This window comes from Podospora bellae-mahoneyi, chromosome 7 (genome assembly GCF_035222275.1).
Source record: "Podospora bellae-mahoneyi strain CBS 112042 chromosome 7, whole genome shotgun sequence".
Lineage (NCBI taxonomy): Eukaryota > Fungi > Ascomycota > Sordariomycetes > Sordariales > Podosporaceae > Podospora > Podospora bellae-mahoneyi.
This window is the reverse complement of record NC_085886.1, coordinates 3,864,827-3,882,976: the sequence shown is the minus strand read 5'-3', so window position 1 is coordinate 3,882,976 and position 18,150 is coordinate 3,864,827. Positions and strand designations below refer to the sequence as shown.

Below are 18,150 nucleotides of genomic sequence, written 5' to 3'. Positions count from 1 at the left end.
TGGTCTTTTATTCTTGTGGCGTTTTGGAAGCAGGTATTCAATGGGGAGTGTGTTTTTGTCTTGATGTTGACCCTTTTCTTTTTTTTTTTTTTTTTTTTTTTTTTTTTTTTTTTTTTTTTTTGGTTGGTTGGTTCTTCTTTTTTTACCTTTTTGGAAGATGAACTTATAATACCCCCGGATAATGATGGATCAAAAAGGAGTGGGAGCCATCATCAAGTAAATTGGATCATATGGGTGGTGGATTATGGAGAGCGTGGAAGGGGATCGATCGCAAGGCTGTTTTTGAGCTCTTGTCTGTAACGATATTTGATGTGGCAAGTGATGCAGCAAGGAAGAAGCGATTAAAAATATACCTGTGGCCCCACGAGCGCTCTGATTTTAGAACGTCTTTTGCGATTTCTCCAACTGAGTAAAATGATGTGATTTGGATGGGGCACGACGAGGGTGGTCATTTCACTGAAGAGGAGTTGAATTCACTTGACACAATTAGTTACTACCATGTGCAACAACTTGCGACACAAAGCCTCGAATTATATTACCCTAAGACTACCACCTCGATGCCTATTTTTGATTCGACCTATTTCTCTCTTTCTCACGTTCTCCCTCTCTTTTCCATGATGTCTTCTTTCCCTTTCAGTGCCGTGCCGTGTTGCCGTTCATGAAAGTCATCATTCTATCCATCTCCCTTGTCAATGCATGCAGGATGATGAATGCAGTCAAAGAATAACAAAAAAAGGGGGTATTTTGTTTGTGCCATGCCATGAAAACATAAAGATGGTGTGTGAATGTGTGTTGCATATACATGTGTCGTGCGGGGTTTGTGTGGAGGGTAGGTAGCTGAATGTTCAAGCCGTGAGGTCATGTCTCTCAGGAACAATAGAGGGGAGAAGGGGCCCGGAGAACCGTTGGTATCTTTTCGTTTGCCAACTCCCAAAACTTCGAATATCCGATATCCAGTACTACAGATGTTCCGTTCCCGCATTTCCAAGACAAAATAAACCTCACTGCCCCCGCCTCACCACCCCCGTCATGTCGAGCCTCACGGTGGGACGCTCGATTTCCAGACTCCGACTTGGAACCAAACGACCGCCCGGTGTTCTCGGATTGGCCACATTGACCCGTCCGCGGCGGTGGGCCCGGGCGACCTCATCGTCGTTGCTGTCAGAAGAGTCGTCATCACCGGCTTCATGCGGCGGCCTAGGTGTCAGCCGCGCGCCCGAAAAGGGGTCGACATCGATGGGTCCGATCGTATCATCGCTGTTCCGTCTTGAGCCCTCTTGTTCCAGGTCGTACGCAGCCAGACGTGCAAAGTAGTCGGCCATGCCGTCCACGCTCGGAGTTCCCACGATAATGTCGTAGTTGGGAGGTGGCGTCATGAGCTCCGCCGGCAGCGGTGGCGGCGGATCGTCTGCGTTGAAGGGAGGTGGATTGTATGAGGGGTGTCTCAGCAGGTGAATGGGCCGTGGCTCACGGTCCAGCGGACTTGGAAGACCCCGAGCACGGCTCAGCGAACTGCTGGCCCTGTGCACAGATCCGCCAGTTCGAGCGGCGGACTGTAGGTGGGCAGCCTGGGGCATGCTGGGCAGACCGCCGGCGCTGGTGTTGATGTTGGAGTCAATCCGCAGTCGGCTGTTGTTCAGGCTCGGGGCATCCTCTTCGATCATGGCGAGCGGCGTGGCCGCGTTGGATGAGTTGGGATCCAAAGGATGCGCGTCCGAACAACCGCACGACATCTGCTGTCGTTGCTCGGCAGGGCCGTCTCGCCCGCTGTACTGCGGGAGAGACGTGTTGGCTTGGGTTGCACGGCAGTTCAAGACAGTAAAGGGGCTATCAATGCTGATCTCGAAATGCCGCCGACGCTTTCCTGCGGGATCATCCGGGTCCAAGCGAGAGATGCGCATGACGATCTGGAGTTGTAGTTAGTATGAGGAGCATGATTTGTAAAAAGTTACTTGCCTTGATCCAATGGAAGACATTAACATTCTTCCAGCTGCAATCGGGATGCAAGCGAAGCGTTTTGTCGCGCGCCATCATGTCGCATGTTGGTAGCTGCACGTTCATCTCGATCTCGGTGCTTCCCCAGAGGCTCTCCAGACCAAGGTCTAGTTCACCCAACAAATTGTTGCTCGGATCAGGGAGTGGCCGAGGAGGACCGCCAGCCCTGGCAGCTTCTTGTAGCCGTCTTCGGATAGCCAGCATTCGCGCCTCGTCCCGTTGTTCAGCATCCAGCTCGCCACCGCTCAAAACACGGATGTCGCTGGCCTCGTATTGCTTGTCCAGGGGTTTGCCGGCCACCTTCTCCAGCAATAATATCTTCCTCCCGGAGTCTTTGCGCGTGACATGGCGGTCGTTGGTCCAGTACTCGATGCTTTCTGTCACGAACACTTTAAGTTTGTGGACCTGAACTTTTGCCAAGGGCGTGAGCTTGAATGCAATGGGGATTTTGGCGCCGATGGGAAAGCTCTTCCCCGAGATCATGATGTCGTAATGCAGCTGATCTTCCCAGTGGCGGCTGATGGATATTGGCTCCGTCATCTCGAGAGACATCTGGTCGGGGAGACGGACAATCGACACCTCTTTGGAACCATGCAGGTTCGGCTTGAACGCTCCAGCACGCTCCACCATGGTTTCCAGCTCCCACCGGACCGAGCCGTATTGGAGCTTTGTCGTCTCGAGTTGGTTGTGATCGATGGGCAACTCAAAGGCGTACTCGTATGTGCCGGGGCCAAAAATCTTGAACCCCTTTGCTTGGACCGGATTCGCAAATGGCGACTCTCCCTTTCCAAAACTTCGGGACTGCACAGACTGAAGGGAAAGGCGTTTCCTTTCCTTGGCTGTCAGCGTAGAAGAGTTTCTAGACTTTCCGAGAATATGAAGTGACGAATTGGAGTTGTTGTAGAGCGAGGACATGAGATTGTGATGTGTAGAGCTGGTTTTTGGCACAAATGTGCACTGGCTTCCATACTCCGTCTCCCACATGCCTTCATGCATGGCATGGAAAAATACAAGGGACTGGGTGCGGAGCGTCTGCTCTTCGAACAGGTCCGTTTTGGACGGCGGAATTCCCTCGGGCCACTCCGTTCTGGCCTTGCCCACCAGCTTCAGCGTGACCGACTTGATCTTGACATTCTTGGACACGTTCAACTGCAGCTTTCCACGAAGCAGTGCGCTTGATTGCTGCTGTCCTTGGCGCCTGGAGTGACTGTCATGTTCGAATCCTGTGAGAAAGACATTCGGCTCTGCTAATAATATCGAGCAGGTCAGCCCGCTCCCTGATGCTACAGGCTTCTGAATTTCGGACACCGATGGGCTCATCATGCTCTTGGCGGATCGTATCGACACCATGCTGGTCCTGTTGGATGCTTGAAATGCGTTCCCTCCGGGGGGATTCGGGGCAGTGGCGGTAGCCATGATGGGTTCCTCGACCGTTATCTCCTCCCCACCTAGTCGGCCTGTAGATACTGGAATATCGATCACGGTGTCTTCGACGTAGGATCCTTCGAATCGGGAAAGTCGCCGGGCGAAGCTTATAAAGCTCGACGGGCGGGACTGGGCCCTCCACGTAGGGGTTGCTGTAACTGTGGGCGTAGAGTTCGGCGGATGGGAGAAGACTGCCTTTATTCTGTTCAACACCTTCCCGACCTTTTCAGCACCAGGGGGCAGTGATCGAAGAGACCGCCGCTTCTCTTTCTTTTCTGACCGCTCCTTTTCCAGCCTCCTCCGTTCCTTCTCGCCCTCCTTCTGAGCCTTCTTCTGCTCTCGGCTCAATTTCCTGGTGGTCTTCCTTGTGGACGTCTGACTCGACTTTGGCGGCCGCAAATCCGGGGGGATAAAACCAGGAGGGTACGAGATGATGTGAATCGAGTGAGGTCGACGCTGACGAGGCTGTATCAGCGGCGTCGGGAAGCTAGCACTCTCGGTGCGGCGCCTGCGCTCAAGTGGGTGTCTCGGTGTGTAGTAGATGGATCCGTGTGCGGACGAGAAGTAGGGCTCGGGACGCAATCGATCGTGTTCGGTACCTGCAGCAGACATGGCGCCCCGGTTAGAAGTGAGCTCTCGTAGAAAAGGGCACGAAAAGGGCGGTGATAGCACCGGCAAGGCAAGCATGAGCACGAAGAGGGAACGGCATTGGTGGTAGGTGAACAGAAGGAAAACACACAGCATCCGACCATCAGGGGCATAGAGATGTCCCCAGCTCCGTCCAGGAGCCCCGGGGTCGGGGCTACGCTGTAGGCGGACAGAGGATGCTGCGACTGGCCGGCGCCAGCACGGAGGTGCTGGGAAGGACTACGGCCCAATGCGCCTGCAGCGGAACGAGGAGGGGAGGTACCCCAGTGGGGAGCATGGCGGCGTGGTGGAGCATTGTGACGGGTGTCTCGAGAAAGCGCCATGACAGACAGGCATGATGGCGGTGGTGGTGGTGGCCGGGATGGTGTATGTCGAGACGGTCAAGCAGCAGACAGCAGCAACAGCAACTACAGCGGCCGTCATGGGTGATACCGAGTTGAAAACGGGGCAGACGGGGCAGACGGGGCAGGAGAGGCACACTATACCTCCTGTCAACCGTTCAGGGAAGTGGAAGCGGAAGTGGAAGTGGGCGTGGACGTGGACGTGGAAGGGAAGGGCGAGACATGACGGATGCGGAAGGGGGACCGTTGGGGAGCGTTGCTGGTCGAGAGCACCAGCACCAGCACGAGCACGTACCTGCACCTGAATCATAGCAGCCCCGTTGTTATCATCTGCGTGGACTTTGGTGTCTCTGGCTTTGTGCTCGGCGCAAATTGGGACACGGGTTCTGGTACCACCGCAGGCAAGACAATAAGACAGCCGATCAGCTGGAAATCAAAGGGAGGGAGGGCGGCCTGGATGTCTTGGGGCTGCTCTTAAGAGGTTGACAACGGCAAAGAGTTGTCCCCTCGTCTGGGAGAACTGCGCGTGTTTGCACAGCAATGAGGTCCTTTTCTCGAGGGCGGCGTGGAGTGGCGGCCGAGGGAAGGGAAGGGGTATGTGTTAGGGTTCGCGTGCACGCCAACGGGGACGGTGGACGGGGCGATAGAGTAGCGTGGTGATTCGCAAGCGGTGGGACGAGGCGATGGAAGGGTTCAAAGCATGAGCGGGTCGATGTTGGACGGATCCGTCACTGCGCGGGGTCCTCGTGGAATGCTGTGATGGGACTTCCTGGAAGTAGGTAGGTAGACGGGAAGTGTAAGGTAGGTAGGGAGGCAGGGAGGCAGGGTGGTAGGGTGGCTGGGTGGTAGGCAGGAATTAAAGTTGGGTATTGCACGTTGTAGCACACTAGTAGAAAAAGACAAGAATAGAATTGGATTGCATCAAAAAGCCATGTGCTGTCCAAACTTGAACAGGATGGAGGGGAGCAGCCCAGTTGTGCTGGGCCCATGATGACCAGTCGAAAACTATGATGTATTTTCGACGGTGACGGTGGCACCCCTGCTCCTGGTTCGCTGAGACTCGGGCCCAGACCGGGACAGGCCCGGCGGACCAATCAGGAGGATGATCTCGTCCATCTCAGGACACCCCCACTGCTCTCACAGATATTGGGCCGTTCCTCCAACATACAGAGTATATCGTCCATAACAATACACACTGACAACAACCGCACATGTGCTTATATATGGAAACAACCTAATGTGTGAGATCTGGGCCCCTCCGCTGCCCGTGACGAAACAATCCCTGGGCTTTGACACGGGCCCAACTCAAGGCACAGCAACGAGCAGTTGTCCCATGCAAGCGGCCAAAGCTCCTGCGGGCATTTGCCATTGGCCACTCGCTGGCTGCACAAAGCAGGATTATGTGATTATATACATAGCACCTGCACCCAGTCCCGTCACAAGGCGACCCCGCGATTTCGCTTTGGTTCCTGTGCCCCCACCATCGCCTGTCTGACAGATGATTTCCGCCCGGGTGGAACTTAAGATCGAGTCTGGATCTCCCTGCCTGAAGTTTTGGGCTATCAATGAAAGATGGCTCATCTCTAACCGATATATATATATATATAAATAAATTTACAGTTGTAGAAGCAATGTACAAAGAAGACAAACACCAAAAAATTGCGGTGCCGGCCGGATTTTCGGCTGTCGGCATCCCAACCCTGCTGCAAATCAGTTGACCTACGTCATTGGTCGGCGGGGTATCCGTAGGTTTGTCCTCGAGGATGCTCGGTGGCTCTCTGTTGTTGTCGGAGATAGCTAGGCACTCAGAGATTTATTACTGGCATTTGTTGGCCTCCGATCCAACGGCCAAGGACGCGGGACCTGGCGATCATTGGTGAACCCTGATATGTATACTATCATTGATGTGGCTGCATATCCCCGTAGTCATCCGGCTTCTCTCCCATTACGGCTGTTTCAGATCATCAACAGGATTATGCCACGAGCCATTCATTAGTGATGGAAAAACCGGGCCGGTAAAACAACAAACTGCATTGCATCTTTCATGCCGGGCCCTCCGCCTCCAATTAAGCGATTTTATCACCGGCCGGCCCTCCCGCTCCGGCGTACTGGACTTCTACTACTCAAAACGTGATTACGGCTCGGAACCTGACCCTCCCGCTTAGCATAGCATCTGGGCAAACGTTAGATACCCATCATGACAGGACACGATTCCCTTGTGTGTCTGCGACAAGGGAAAACTCACCGAAAGCGTCGTTGGCCCTCTCCAATGGGAATTCTTCAATGAGACAGTCGATGTTTTGCAGCTGAGTGAAGGCAATTGCCTCCTCCGAGTCGATAGCATGGCCACACGGCCATGCCTGAACAGACAACCCATATCTCAGCTGAGTGGGTAGACAGGCATGAATTAGCAACTGGTTCAACACCAAACCTGCCAGGCAAGCAGAACAGTTCACTTACCATGACTCCAGTGTTGACGCTCACATCGCCCGGCACACTCAGGATCAACAGCTTGCCCAGCGGCCCCAAGCCCTGCATCAACCCAGACATTGTATTCGCGCTGGGGCTTGTAGTCACCACCAGCGAGGCGCCCCCGAGCCTCTTCAAACCTTCTCCGGCGTCGACTTTGGACGTGTCGATGTATTCATGTGCCCCCAGCTCGTGCGCAAAGCTCTCCTTGTCAGCGCCCCTGGAAATGGCCACCACGCGATATCCGAACTTGTTGGCGAATTGGATAGCCAGGTGACCGAGCCCGCCCAGCCCCTGGACAGCCACCGTCTCGCCAACACCAACGTTCATGTGCCGAATTGAGTTGAAGACGGTCATGCCGGCGCAGAGAATAGGCGCGTACTTGGCGGCTGACACTGTTTCGGGAATGGGGACACCCGCCTCGGAGCGCAGCAAGACATACTCGGCGTCTGGCAATGTCAATACGTTGGATTCACTGCCCACGGACTCGGCCAGTAACGGACGGACTTACACCCTCCGTGTTTGGTTTCTCCGTTGACAACCTGGTTATCGCACATTTGGTGGTACCCCTTTTTGCAGGACCGACAGGTGCCTTTTAAATTGATTGTTAGTCAGCAATCATGGCTGCTTTCTGTTATGTAGAGTGATGGGTCAGACAAACCATCGTGTCCACCATGCCATCCGCTTCCGATCCTATCGCCAACCTTCCAGGTGCTGACATTGGGTCCTACCGCTGCTACCCGACCAATGATCTCATGGCCGGGAACAATGGGACTATTAGTCTGTCAGCATCCAACGATATGAACGGATTGCAGTCTGAGAGGGGAAAAGTCCTTACAATCCGCCACCCATGATGTTGTTTTGAGCAAACATATCAGAGAAGCATACTCCACAGGCTTCCACCTTGACCAAGACTTCTTTTGGTCCGGGTTGCTGAAGGGGCACTTCTTCTATCGTCAGGGGTGCACCGGCTGACCGGAAGACAGCTTGCTTGTATGTTTGGGGGAGTGACATCTTGGCTGAGAGTGTTGCGTACTTCGTTTCTCGAAGGGATGAGTGTTCAGAGGGAGAAATAGAGTAGACAACTAGTACGTATGCTTCAATTGCAGACACTTTGAAGAGAAAAGCAGTCCGTGGAAGGTGGCTAGAGGGTGTATATAACTGTGATAGAAGGCCTGCTGTCAAAGCAAGCAAAAACACACGGACTTAAGCCATCGGGTCTGAATTCAATCCGACTCCGTCTTATCGTGTCCCTGTCCAAGTCCACCCTCGGGTTTGGATACTCGGCTTTTGCCGTTCAGAAACATGTGTCCTAAAAAGGTCGAGGGTGCATATCAAGGGGTTGCACACTGGCTTCGGCTTTGTTGCGAGCTATAAATCCGATCGTGCCTCTGATTGGCTGTGATGGATATGGCAACAACATGGTAAAATCCTCTTGCGTACAAGAAAATTGGGTGGAGCTGTACATAGGCAGCTCATTATGAATATCGAAAGATCCAGTCCGCCTTTTCGATTCCAAATCAACCCACATAGAGTGGCTGAGAGCAAAGAGTAACGCCATGACGTTGAACGTTGGGAGGGTTCATGATGCAACATTAGCTCAAGTTTTGTGGTAAGAATACAGCATGCGTTGTTGTGCTACCCTAGGCCATGGTCTAGGAACGGGGTGGCGTGTCCTTTACCAAAGCACCCATCGCCGCCGCAGGATATCTGGTGCCATACACTTCAGCTTTATCGATCGCCTCTCTCACCTCCCTCTCCTCCTCCTTGGTAAGCGTCTCATAGACTGAGTTGGCTCCCCAATTCTCCTCCAGATATGCAATCTTTTTTGTTCCCGGAATAGGGAAGACGAGGTCTTGCTTCATCATCCATGCCAGAGTCAGTTGACCGGGCGTACACCCCTTCTTGGCTGCAATCTGTTTGATCTTCTCCACCAACTCCATGTTCTTGGGGAAGTTCTCGGCCGAGAAGCGAGGAACTGCCCGGCGGAAGTCACCCTGCTCAAAGTCGTCCGCCGAGGAATACTTACCCGTGAGCATGCCTCGGCCCAACGGAGAGTAGGCAACGATGGGGATCTTGAGGTCGCGGCAGGTTTTGGCTAGGTTGAGGTCGGGGAACTCAATATCTCTTGTGAAAGGGGAATATTCGATCTGGTAAGCCCTGATGGGATGAATCTTGCTTGCGCGGATGAGTGTGTCGGCACCGCATTCCGAGAGGCCAATGTGGCGGACTTGACCAGATCTTGGAGCTTGGTCAGCATTTCAAGCATCTTGTGAGACTGTTGGAAGTTGGGAGGAGGGCATACTCGACAAATTCCTTCATGGTCTCAATGACATCTTCGATCGGGGTTTTGCCGCTGATGCGGTGGCTGTTCATTTGTCAGATTGGGAAGTTACAATGTGCTAAAGGGGCCATACCAGTACAGCAGATCGATGTAGTCTGTCTTCAACTTTCTCAAGCTCTCCTTCACTGCTTCCCTGATGTACTCGGGCTCATTGCAGAATTCTCTCGTGCCATCCGGCAGCACTCTGTTGCCGAACTTGGTGGCTAGGAAAATCTATTTCTCGTGATAAGCTGATGAGTCTGGGTTAATCAAGGCTGTTGAGAGACCAACACTTACGTCTTTTCTCTTCCCAGTCTTTTCAAACCATTTCCCAAGCAGGACCTCGCTGTCTCCATACAGAGCGGCCGAGTCCCAGTGTGTACATCCGATCGCATGAGCGCGGTCGAGAAAAGCGAGACGCTCATCGTCAGAAGGTGGGGTTCCATAGAATGCTGCATCACAGCTCAAGTCAATTCACACAATTCAGGGGTAAACAGGGGGTGAGGTGACTTACAACTCAGGCCCATCAACCCTAACCCTAGAATTGGAATCTCTGGGCCACCAGGGCCCAAGGGACGAGTGGGAATGGTGGTGCTATTTCCGGACATGTTGGAAATGATAGCAGAAGAAGAGGTACTATTAGAAAGAGGTCGGTTTGCCTCTCATCACCACCTGGTACATATATTTTCCTCTCCTTGAGGTCATCGGCCTCGCGTTTGCAGTTCGCGGTTATGGTGGAGTTTGTGGGGCTGGCCGATACAGTAGCTGACGGAGAATGACTTCCGACTGTGAGCCAAGAAGTGCTGTCCATGTCGATCAATCTCAAGACGCTCACAGTAAACAGCTCGGCTCGTCAACTATCTAACATAGTCCTGGCCTTTTACTGGCTATAGTACTAACTAAGCCCTTCGCTAGAGAACCTATTTTTTAAGTCAAACTCAATACTACTTACTCATTACCTTGTCATTACCACGAAGAGTCGACAACTGGGCTCACATAGTTTCCACGGTCCAGCCATGAGCATTTGCCTTACCACAACACCCGGAACCGCTCAAAACCTACAGGTCAGAGTCCTTGGACCACTTCTTCCAGATCATGGATAAGAACAAATGTCTGGCGAGACCTTCGGTACCTGCCCGTTCATATTTACATCCGGTTGTGTCCTTTCACTTCGGGCTCATACAGCAAGAAACGACGGAACCGTGAGTAATCCAGCCACTCTGGTCTCAGTTAGATCGCCCCTCAATGTCTGATGGAAAATGGTGACCAATCCTTTGTAAAAAAAATACTAAGCGACATACGGTCCTTTGTCTGCATGTTGGCTGCAGGGAGCGACAGTTGATTGCATGGCCGCTTATTAAGCGTAGAGGTTGGTCATGAGTGCCATGCCTTATGCATGAACGGAGTTAGGTGGACAAAGTGATATACAGTCAGCAAGACCTATTATCTAATACGGTTCAAGGAAAGGGTGCGGCGTTCTGCAGTGAGGTGTCCAAAGGCTATAAGAGGTGGTCACATCTTCCAAGCATCGTACTTCTCCAGGCAATATAGTGCTACAGTCTTATCCCTATTCTTGCCCGTTATCAATAACACTACACGCTTTTCAATCTATCAAAATGTCCACCAAAAACATCATCACCGTCTTTGGTGCCACTGGCGCCCAAGGTGGCTCTGTGGCAGACATTTTTCTTCAAGATCCGAAACTCAAGTCAAGCTGGAGTGTTAGGGCCGTCACCCGCGACACAACCAAGGAGTCAGCCAAAAAGCTTCAGCAGAAAGGTGCCGAAGTCGTTGCTGTAAGTGCCTTCCAACTACTCTCATCTTCGCTCAGTAAGGTATCATAAAAGCTAATCTGGCCAGGCCGACCTCAATGATAAGTCCACTTTGATCAAAGCCATGGAGGGGGCCTCGGCTGTATACGCAGTCACCAACTATTGGGAGAAGTGTGACATGAATCTGGAAATTCAGCAAGGAAAGAACCTTGTCGATGCTGCCAAAGAGACTGGCGTCCAGCATTTCATCTGGAGCTCGCTTCTCAACATCACGAAATGTGAGTTCCCAAACTGTCCTCTCTGAATCAACGTGTGTAAGGCACCTAGCTTGAGCTAACCGGCCATGTTCTTGTAGTGAGTAATGGAAAGTTGCCGAATGTGTACCACTTTGACAGCAAGGCTCTGGTGGAGGATTACGCCCGTGAGGTTGGCCTCCCAGCCACCTTCTTTCTTGCAGGAGCCTACATGTCGAACCTTCCTGGTGGCATGTTCCGCCGCGATCCGCAGGCCGATAATGCCTGGATCTTGAGCCTGCCTGTTTCCGACCAAGCTGTTCAGCCCCTGTTCGACGCAGCCGCTGACACCGGGAAGTTCATCAAGGCAGCTGTACTGAATCGTGACAAGGTTCTCGGCAAGCGTCTCCTTGGTGCCACCAGCTATCTTACCAATGCCCAGATTGTCGAGGGCTTCAAGAAGGTCTTCCCCGAGGTGGGAAAGACAGCAAGCTACAAACAGATCCCCGACAAGGCCTTTTACGAGGCTCTTACCAAGTACCAGGGTGCACCCGACTTTGTCGCACAAGAGATGCTGGAAAACATGCATTTATTCGAGCAGTTTGGCTACTATGGTGGAGAAAGTCTTGACGAGACACATGCGCTTCTGGAGGACAAGTTGACGACTTGGGAGGAGTTTGTGGCAAAGACATCAAAGTGGGGAGAGGAGCTGAAGTGATGGTGTGCGTGATTCTGTGCGCGTCGTTCCTATCAGTGGCTGATTGAACCGTTCGGATCTCATAAGCATGCAGTTTCCCGACTGTGCCAATGGAGAAGGATTGTGTACTGGTGGGCTTGATGATAATTGGTTTATCAGGTATTCAAGCTCGCAATGAAATGAACAGAAGCAAGGAGGTAAATAGCTTCCAACAAACCATAGCCACACCTCAAAGATAGTCTAACCACAAAGAGAAAATGCTACTGTCCTCTGGCTTTGCAATGTTGGTGTTGGTGGTGTGTATTGATTTATAAGCCAGCGACCCACTTGATTGGTGAGAGATGATTTATCCCCGGCTCACCACTCACGTCCGACAGACTGAGCCAACACCTTATTACTTGTTTGACATGGCACCCAAGTCCGAGATGGCGTTTTCAACGGCAAGGATAGCGATCGGTGGTGGGCGAGATGGTGTTGCAGGTGAGCCCAGAAGTCCGGTCCGTGTGTTTGCAGAAGGAGCAACATCGAGAGCTGACATGCAACACGACGACTTTCCAGAAGTTGTCAGTTCCACTCCAGGCGCAGAATCGGAGTGCCAACTACAACGATGTGTCTTGCCCAAATCTGACCGCACCATTCGGCTATCATGGCCTCGTCTAGGCGACAAAAGACGAGCCATGGTGGGTCAGTCTCCAACACCGCGGTCACGGTCTTCAACCAGCACGAGGAAGCAAGCACACAAGATTTCTCAAACTACAAGGATCGTTCATGTTTCCCAGAAAGATCTTGAACTGCACTACTACCTGAACGCCTCTGTGGGAAAAGGGCATTCTCAGCCAACCCTTGAGCCACCCCTCGCATGGAATCCATCTGTAATCAAGGCTCAAGACGAAGACCTCCTTCAGTATTTTCAAAAGTCGGCCTCAAAGTCGCTGGCAATATTTGGCCACGACAGCTTCGAACTGGGGAACGCCCTCATTCGGATTGCCTTGGCAAATACTTCGGCATCAGCTACCGCAGTTTTCCAGTGCCTTCTTGCGTTTTCCGCCTTACATCGGGATGATGTCCATTCACACGCGTTTGAGCTCAAAATCACGGCACTTCAGGCATTGGGGGCTGCATCGTCCATCGCTCCTATTGGTGCAACCGACGCAATCCAGCATGTGGCTGCAGGAATGCTCTTGTGTTCTTTTGAGGCGCACAAGTCCTCTTGCACTTCGGGTGAATGGATCATTTACCTGGAGAACGCTAAGAAGGTCATCCACACTGTCGGATTGGATAAAATAGAAGGAAACACAGACCTGGCCATGATTCTTGACTGGGTATACTACCATGATGTGCTGGCGCGTTTCAGTCTTCAACACTGGCAGAAACAGACTGCTGCAAGCACAGGATCGCAAAGATTCTTTACCAAGGTAAGATCAGGATGATATTTTCACGATGTAGCCACATACTCTAACAGCACACCACAGCCCTTCAATGTTCAGTCTTTGGCTACAGGTCTCATCAAGCTTCTATCTGAAGTCTGTGATGCATTTTCAGCACGCCCTGCGACTGCATTCAACGGGAAGAAGTCGACCAAAGAGACGGAAGACTACAAAAGATTTCTCCAGATTCTTGATTGGAGAATTCGTAGTCTTCCCCTATCCACTCCAGGGACAACTGTTTCCAGTCCAGAAGAAAGGGACTCACTGCTACTACTGGAACTCTACCGATTGGCACTCCTTATATATCTCAATCGAGCGTCCAACAACCTAATCAATCAGTCCTTCAGAACCGAAAAGCACATTGCCCAAGCATTTTCAATTTTGCCCAAACTTAAGTCTTGTGATAGACAGTTCCCCGTCTTTATCCTCGGATGCGAGGCAAGAAACGACGAATACAGAGCAGTGATTCTTGACCTCATCGCAAGGGCAGAAAAGGAGGAATCGTCGAGGTCGTTCAATCACGTTAAGCTGCTTCTGCAAGCTATCTGGGCACAGGATGATTTGGCTGAGGGGGAGGTGGACTACTGGGAGAAAATCAGCCATGTCATCAGCTGCTGTCGGATAACACCTTCTTTTGTATAGATGCCTTGGCTGACTAGAGAGCATTAAGTATCTTATGCCCAATTATGTAGACATCTGCCTACCTGTTCAAGTGTGTTCGTGATGAGAAACCAAGACTCCTGCCGCCAAGGTGGTACTCGGAAATCCAGTCCGAAGTCAAGAACGCCTAGGTAAATATAACCGGTAAGCATGTGGCTGTGCTGTAAGAATTAACTACCAACAACACGCCATGACGTGTCGAAGGATTTCGCTTGTTGTCGACCCATCCTCGTGTTATGTGGTTCTCTGCAGATCGCACGACCGCAGTTGGCTGAGTAGAGGTGTGTGTAACAATGAGAATTAACATAAAGAGCCTCAAGCATATCTGCCAGCAACTCTTGAAACATATCCGGCTGTTACTTACCCTTGTTGACATTGCGCCATGAAGTTCACTTGTCTTGGAGTGGCATCGGTTGCCTCGCTGGTTGTCTTTCCGTTTCGAGCCTCCGCCCACCCCCTCGATGTCCACAGCGCGCAAGTCTCTCGCGGATGGACAGGTGTAAAGGAGCCATGCAAAGAGATCCAGGAAAATGTCGCAAAGTGGATGAAAGACAATGATATCGGTCAGTGCCACATTTTCCACCTTGCCTCAATACAGCTGAATGTATCATTGACACTGGGTACTTGGCCTTAGTTCCTAAAAACCTAGACGGGGTTTTCCGACTGCTTCAACCACCCGTCCCGCCTTCTCCTATACGGCCGTCTCTTGCCTTTGCGTGCCTTAAATCTATCCCTCTTTATGCAGATGTGGCAAAGAGCCATGTTGACTATCTTGCTCCTCTCGTCGAATGGCAAAGCACAGTGGACTACATGCGTAATCCCCCCAAGGTGAGAAACAAAAATGCATTTCGACGTTGTGCCCAACATTAGGGAATCCTAGTAACTTCTGGGAGGCTACGGAAGTAATTTATGCTAAAAAAAATATGTTGTAGGGCTATCTATCCGAGGCTGTTGATTTGACTCAAGGACTCAAGGACATCTCGGACAATCTTCAAGGCAAAAAGCAAATATATTCCAAAATGTTCGACTTTTTAGCGGATCTGCATACTCTCCTTAGCACCCGTGTTAGGGATGGCCACTTTAACGCCAGGTCATTGCTGTTGGAGTTGTTTACGTTTGAGAGATCTGCCCAGTTCGTTTCGATATCTCAGGATGGTCTCGAACTACCAAGCATATATCTCCGTGGTAATGAATTTCTGTTTTATATCCCGAGTTTTGATAAACAGACAATTGCTAACAGTATTCCTTGTCTGGAGACGACATCAAGCACACCGGTGATGGGTATACCCCTTCTCCAGTCGTATCTATCAACGGCGTCCCCGCTATCGACTTCTTCCTCAAATCATCCATCCAAAGCAGTGGCAGCCACGATCCGGATGCTCGGTTCAACACTTTGTTCCCAAGTGTTTCCAAAGACGCCAATTTGAACCACATAGAGAACAATGATATCTATATTCTCGGTCTTGAAGATGCCACAAATGTAAAGCTCCAGAATGGCACCGTTCTTCGCTTTGACAACACAGCTCATGTGCGCGCAAATTTCTCCGATATCGATTCTGGAACAAGTTTATACAACGCCTATGGCCAGGGGAATGGGACGACTCCCAGCACTTGGGCGCAGATAGCCTACGACTGGGCGGACAAGAATTGGACTGCTCCCCGTAATGGGTTTCCGACCCCTTTCAGCACAACACCAAGCGAGTCGTTGCGAACATTCTTGCTGCCAGAAGTTGCTTTTGAGGATACTGCAGTGCTTGCCCTCAACAGCTTTGCGGAAACGCAGAGCCCTTACGACCCTTTGGCCTTGCTCTCCTTCCCTGCAAGGGTCAACAACGCTACCAAAGACTTTATCACGGCAGCCAGAGCTTCGAATCGTACAAAGCTCATTCTGGACCTGCAGGGGAATGGCGGTGGGCTCACCGACTACATTACCATCGTCTACCTTCATCTCTTTCCTGTCTCCAACCCAGCCGCGCCATACAACTGGCCCCTTTTGCATCAAGTTCGAGCCCACCCTCAACTCCAGTGGATAGGGACCGAGCTAGAAAAGCTTCAGTCCAATAATACTGCACTCACCGCACCTCTCCGCAGCCTCTTGAACCTATACCTGACGCCCAATGGCACTCGATGGTCCTCCTTCCAAGAGTTCTTCGGCCCGGTTGTCGACTCAAAAGGTAACAGCTTCACCAACCACTCTCTTATCAACGTAACCATCAACGCGTTTGAGTCTTTTCCCTTCCCACCCGTCTCCCCTGCGCCGCCCTTCCGTCCTGAGGACATGGTCATCGTCACAGACGGCGAGTGCGCATCTGCCTGCGCCATCTTCACCTCGATCCTCGCACACATCCACGGCGTCAAAACCATCGCCCTCGGCGGCCGTCCTCTGAACCAGCCCATGCAGGCCATCGGTCAAGTCAAAGGCGGACCGGTGTACAGCTTCCAAGGCTTCGTCAGTCCCGACCCGAGAAACGCCTCCACCCCTCTGCCTCCTGGAGTCAAGCTTCCGGTCAACGGAAAGCCGCCTCTCCGGATTCCGGTCGGCCTCCCGACTGCGGCGAGAGAAATTGGCGGGGCGAACGTGGGATACAATCTGGGGAACATGTTCCCGTATGATCTCGAGAAGGGGGAGGTTATTGGGGACAGGGAGGTGCCGCTGCAGATGAGGTATCAGGCGGCGCATTGCAGGCTGTTTTTTACGTGGGAGATGGCGAGAAACATCACTGCCATTTGGAAAGCTGCGAGGGAAGTTGCTTGGGGGGATGGAAAGTGCGTGAGAGGAAGCAGCACGGGGCGAGATGGAAGGATTGGAAATACAACCTTGCCGTATAGCAAGGCGGTGGAAGACAAGTACAAGTTGGGGAAGGGGCCGGGAAGTGTAAAGAGATAGAAAGTAATGATATCGACACTCGGCTGCAAACAGGCCTCTCTGTCTGAATGTGTCTATTGCAGAATTACAAAGCGTTCTCAAAGGAGTGTGAAGTCAATACCTTCGAAGTCACCCCAACACAGCTGTCGGTAAAGTACTTGCCAGCTGCTGCCAGGCTTTCAAGCTGCCAGCGGTGGAAGGTGGGGTGGCTGCAGCCAATGGCGTGGAGGGGCTTGGATGCCGGGATATTTCGAATTGGAAACCGCCGACCAATTTTTGAGAGAGCGCAGAGCGATTACGACAGCCCACCGCCGCGATGCCCCCCAGATTACCGTTTGTGCAGGCGGCGCAATGCTGCAGAAGGGCCCTCGAGGTGCCGCCAAAGCAGCCATCTCTCGTCTCCCTCTTCGCCGCGCTGTCTGTGCAGACCAGGAGCGCCTCGATTCTCGCCAGCCTCTCTGACAACAAAGGTGCCTACCACAAGCGTATCCGCAGAGGTCGTGGTGCCTCGTCCGGCTATGGCAAGACGGCCGGTCGTGGTATGAAGGGCACAAAGGCCCGCAACAAGGTCAACCCGTGGTTTCAGGGTGGTCAGACCCCCCTCATCTTCAAGCATGGTCAGAAGGGCTTTGTCAACCAGTAGGTATCACTGCAACATCTGGAGGCACTGGGCTAACACAACATGCTTCAGCCGCGCGCCGGTAATGGCCGAACTTAACCTCGACCGACTGCAATGCTGGATCGACGCTGGCCGCCTGGATCCCACCAAGACGATCACCCCCCGCGAACTTGTGAGGTCTGGACTGGTTGGAATCAAGGATGGGATCAAGCTTCTCGCCCGTGGAAAGAATGAGATCAGGACACCGATCAACATTGTCGTCTCCCGAGCATCGGCCTCTGCCATCCTGGCTGTCGAGGCCGCTGGCGGCAAGATCACGACGAGATACTACACAAAGGCGGCCATCAAGAACCTGGTTTCCGGAAAGAGCGTCCACACCGACAAGCCCCTTCCGGTCGGACCCGAGCATGTTGAAAGTGTGTTGCAACAGGCGAGGACGAGCAGGAAGCACTTTTACCGGTTGCCAGACCCGACGAGCAGATGGGATATCGAGTACTACCGGGATCCTGCACACAGAGGGTATCTGAGCCACACGTTGAAGACCGGCGAGTCGCCCAGTTTGTACTTCAAGGTGCCTGGGGAGAAGGCCCTTGTGGGCAAGAAGTCGAAGAAGTCGGCCGACGCGAGCGAGGAGAGGCTCTTTTAGAACCCAAACCAGGGCCTATTGGGGCTGTG

At 52.4% G+C, this 18,150-nt stretch overlaps 7 protein-coding genes across 7 annotated transcripts; 4 read left to right on the top strand and 3 right to left on the bottom strand.

Moving 5' to 3' along the window:
• Positions 1 to 392: 392 nt before the first annotated feature.
• On the bottom strand, positions 393 to 5,560 carry QC761_700280 (uncharacterized protein). The gene is made up of 5 exons (XM_062881614.1): positions 4,705 to 5,560; positions 4,160 to 4,247; positions 1,975 to 4,019; positions 1,006 to 1,907; positions 393 to 837 (listed from the first exon to the last, which is right to left on the bottom strand). Exons 1-5 carry the CDS (start codon positions 4,717 to 4,719, stop codon positions 717 to 719), a joined length of 3,171 nt encoding a protein of 1,056 aa, XP_062728940.1. The 5' UTR covers positions 4,720 to 5,560; the 3' UTR covers positions 393 to 716.
• A 622-nt stretch (positions 5,561 to 6,182) lies between these two features.
• QC761_700300 (uncharacterized protein) lies at positions 6,183 to 7,892 on the bottom strand (the record flags this gene model as incomplete). The annotated part of the gene is made up of 6 exons (XM_062881615.1): positions 6,183 to 6,582; positions 6,655 to 6,793; positions 6,870 to 7,327; positions 7,390 to 7,470; positions 7,540 to 7,652; positions 7,717 to 7,892. 6 exons carry the CDS (start codon positions 7,890 to 7,892, stop codon positions 6,533 to 6,535), a joined length of 1,017 nt encoding a protein of 338 aa, XP_062728939.1. The 3' UTR covers positions 6,183 to 6,532.
• A 641-nt stretch (positions 7,893 to 8,533) lies between these two features.
• QC761_700310 (uncharacterized protein) lies at positions 8,534 to 10,230 on the bottom strand (the record flags this gene model as incomplete). The annotated part of the gene is made up of 5 exons (XM_062881616.1): positions 9,716 to 10,230; positions 9,499 to 9,653; positions 9,296 to 9,435; positions 9,184 to 9,246; positions 8,534 to 9,119 (listed from the first exon to the last, which is right to left on the bottom strand). Exons 1-5 carry the CDS (start codon positions 9,807 to 9,809, stop codon positions 8,534 to 8,536), a joined length of 1,038 nt encoding a protein of 345 aa, XP_062728938.1. The 5' UTR covers positions 9,810 to 10,230.
• An 11-nt stretch (positions 10,231 to 10,241) lies between these two features.
• Positions 10,242 to 11,924, top strand: QC761_700320 (uncharacterized protein; the record flags this gene model as incomplete). Its single annotated transcript, XM_062881617.1, has 4 exons — positions 10,242 to 10,477; positions 10,569 to 10,997; positions 11,062 to 11,251; positions 11,329 to 11,924. The coding sequence occupies exons 2-4, from the start codon at positions 10,818 to 10,820 to the stop codon at positions 11,922 to 11,924; spliced, it is 966 nt and encodes a 321-aa protein (XP_062728937.1). The 5' UTR covers positions 10,242 to 10,477; positions 10,569 to 10,817.
• Positions 11,925 to 12,244: 320 nt separating this feature from the next.
• QC761_700330 (uncharacterized protein) lies at positions 12,245 to 14,035 on the top strand (the record flags this gene model as incomplete). The annotated part of the gene is made up of 2 exons (XM_062881618.1): positions 12,245 to 13,318; positions 13,376 to 14,035. The coding sequence occupies 2 exons, from the start codon at positions 12,245 to 12,247 to the stop codon at positions 13,970 to 13,972; spliced, it is 1,671 nt and encodes a 556-aa protein (XP_062728936.1). The 3' UTR covers positions 13,973 to 14,035.
• Positions 14,036 to 14,365: 330 nt separating this feature from the next.
• On the top strand, positions 14,366 to 16,959 carry QC761_700340 (uncharacterized protein). The gene is made up of 4 exons (XM_062881619.1): positions 14,366 to 14,553; positions 14,625 to 14,818; positions 14,923 to 15,175; positions 15,247 to 16,959. Exons 1-4 carry the CDS (start codon positions 14,373 to 14,375, stop codon positions 16,875 to 16,877), a joined length of 2,259 nt encoding a protein of 752 aa, XP_062728935.1. The 5' UTR covers positions 14,366 to 14,372; the 3' UTR covers positions 16,878 to 16,959.
• A 141-nt stretch (positions 16,960 to 17,100) lies between these two features.
• On the top strand, positions 17,101 to 18,121 carry MRPL10 (YmL10; the record flags this gene model as incomplete). The annotated part of the gene is made up of 2 exons (XM_062881620.1): positions 17,101 to 17,495; positions 17,548 to 18,121. Exons 1-2 carry the CDS (start codon positions 17,173 to 17,175, stop codon positions 18,119 to 18,121), a joined length of 897 nt encoding a protein of 298 aa, XP_062728934.1. The 5' UTR covers positions 17,101 to 17,172.
• Between the last annotated feature and the right edge of the window lie 29 nt (positions 18,122 to 18,150).

Coding starts and splice junctions, on each gene's coding strand:
- QC761_700340 (XM_062881619.1), top strand. CDS start 14,373: ATGAAGTTCACTTGTCTTGGAGTGGCATCGGTTGCCTCGCTGGTTGTC. Junction 14,819..14,922: donor ACATGCGTAATCCCCCCAAG/GTGAGAAACAAA, acceptor AATATGTTGTAG/GGCTATCTATCCGAGGCTGT. Junction 15,176..15,246: donor ACCAAGCATATATCTCCGTG/GTAATGAATTTC, acceptor CCTTGTCTGGAG/ACGACATCAAGCACACCGGT.
- QC761_700280 (XM_062881614.1), bottom strand. Junction 4,020..4,159: donor GCCCCTGATGGTCGGATGCT/GTGTGTTTTCCT, acceptor TGTCTGCTGCAG/GTACCGAACACGATCGATTG. Junction 1,908..1,974: donor GCAGCTGGAAGAATGTTAAT/GTCTTCCATTGG, acceptor CTACAACTCCAG/ATCGTCATGCGCATCTCTCG.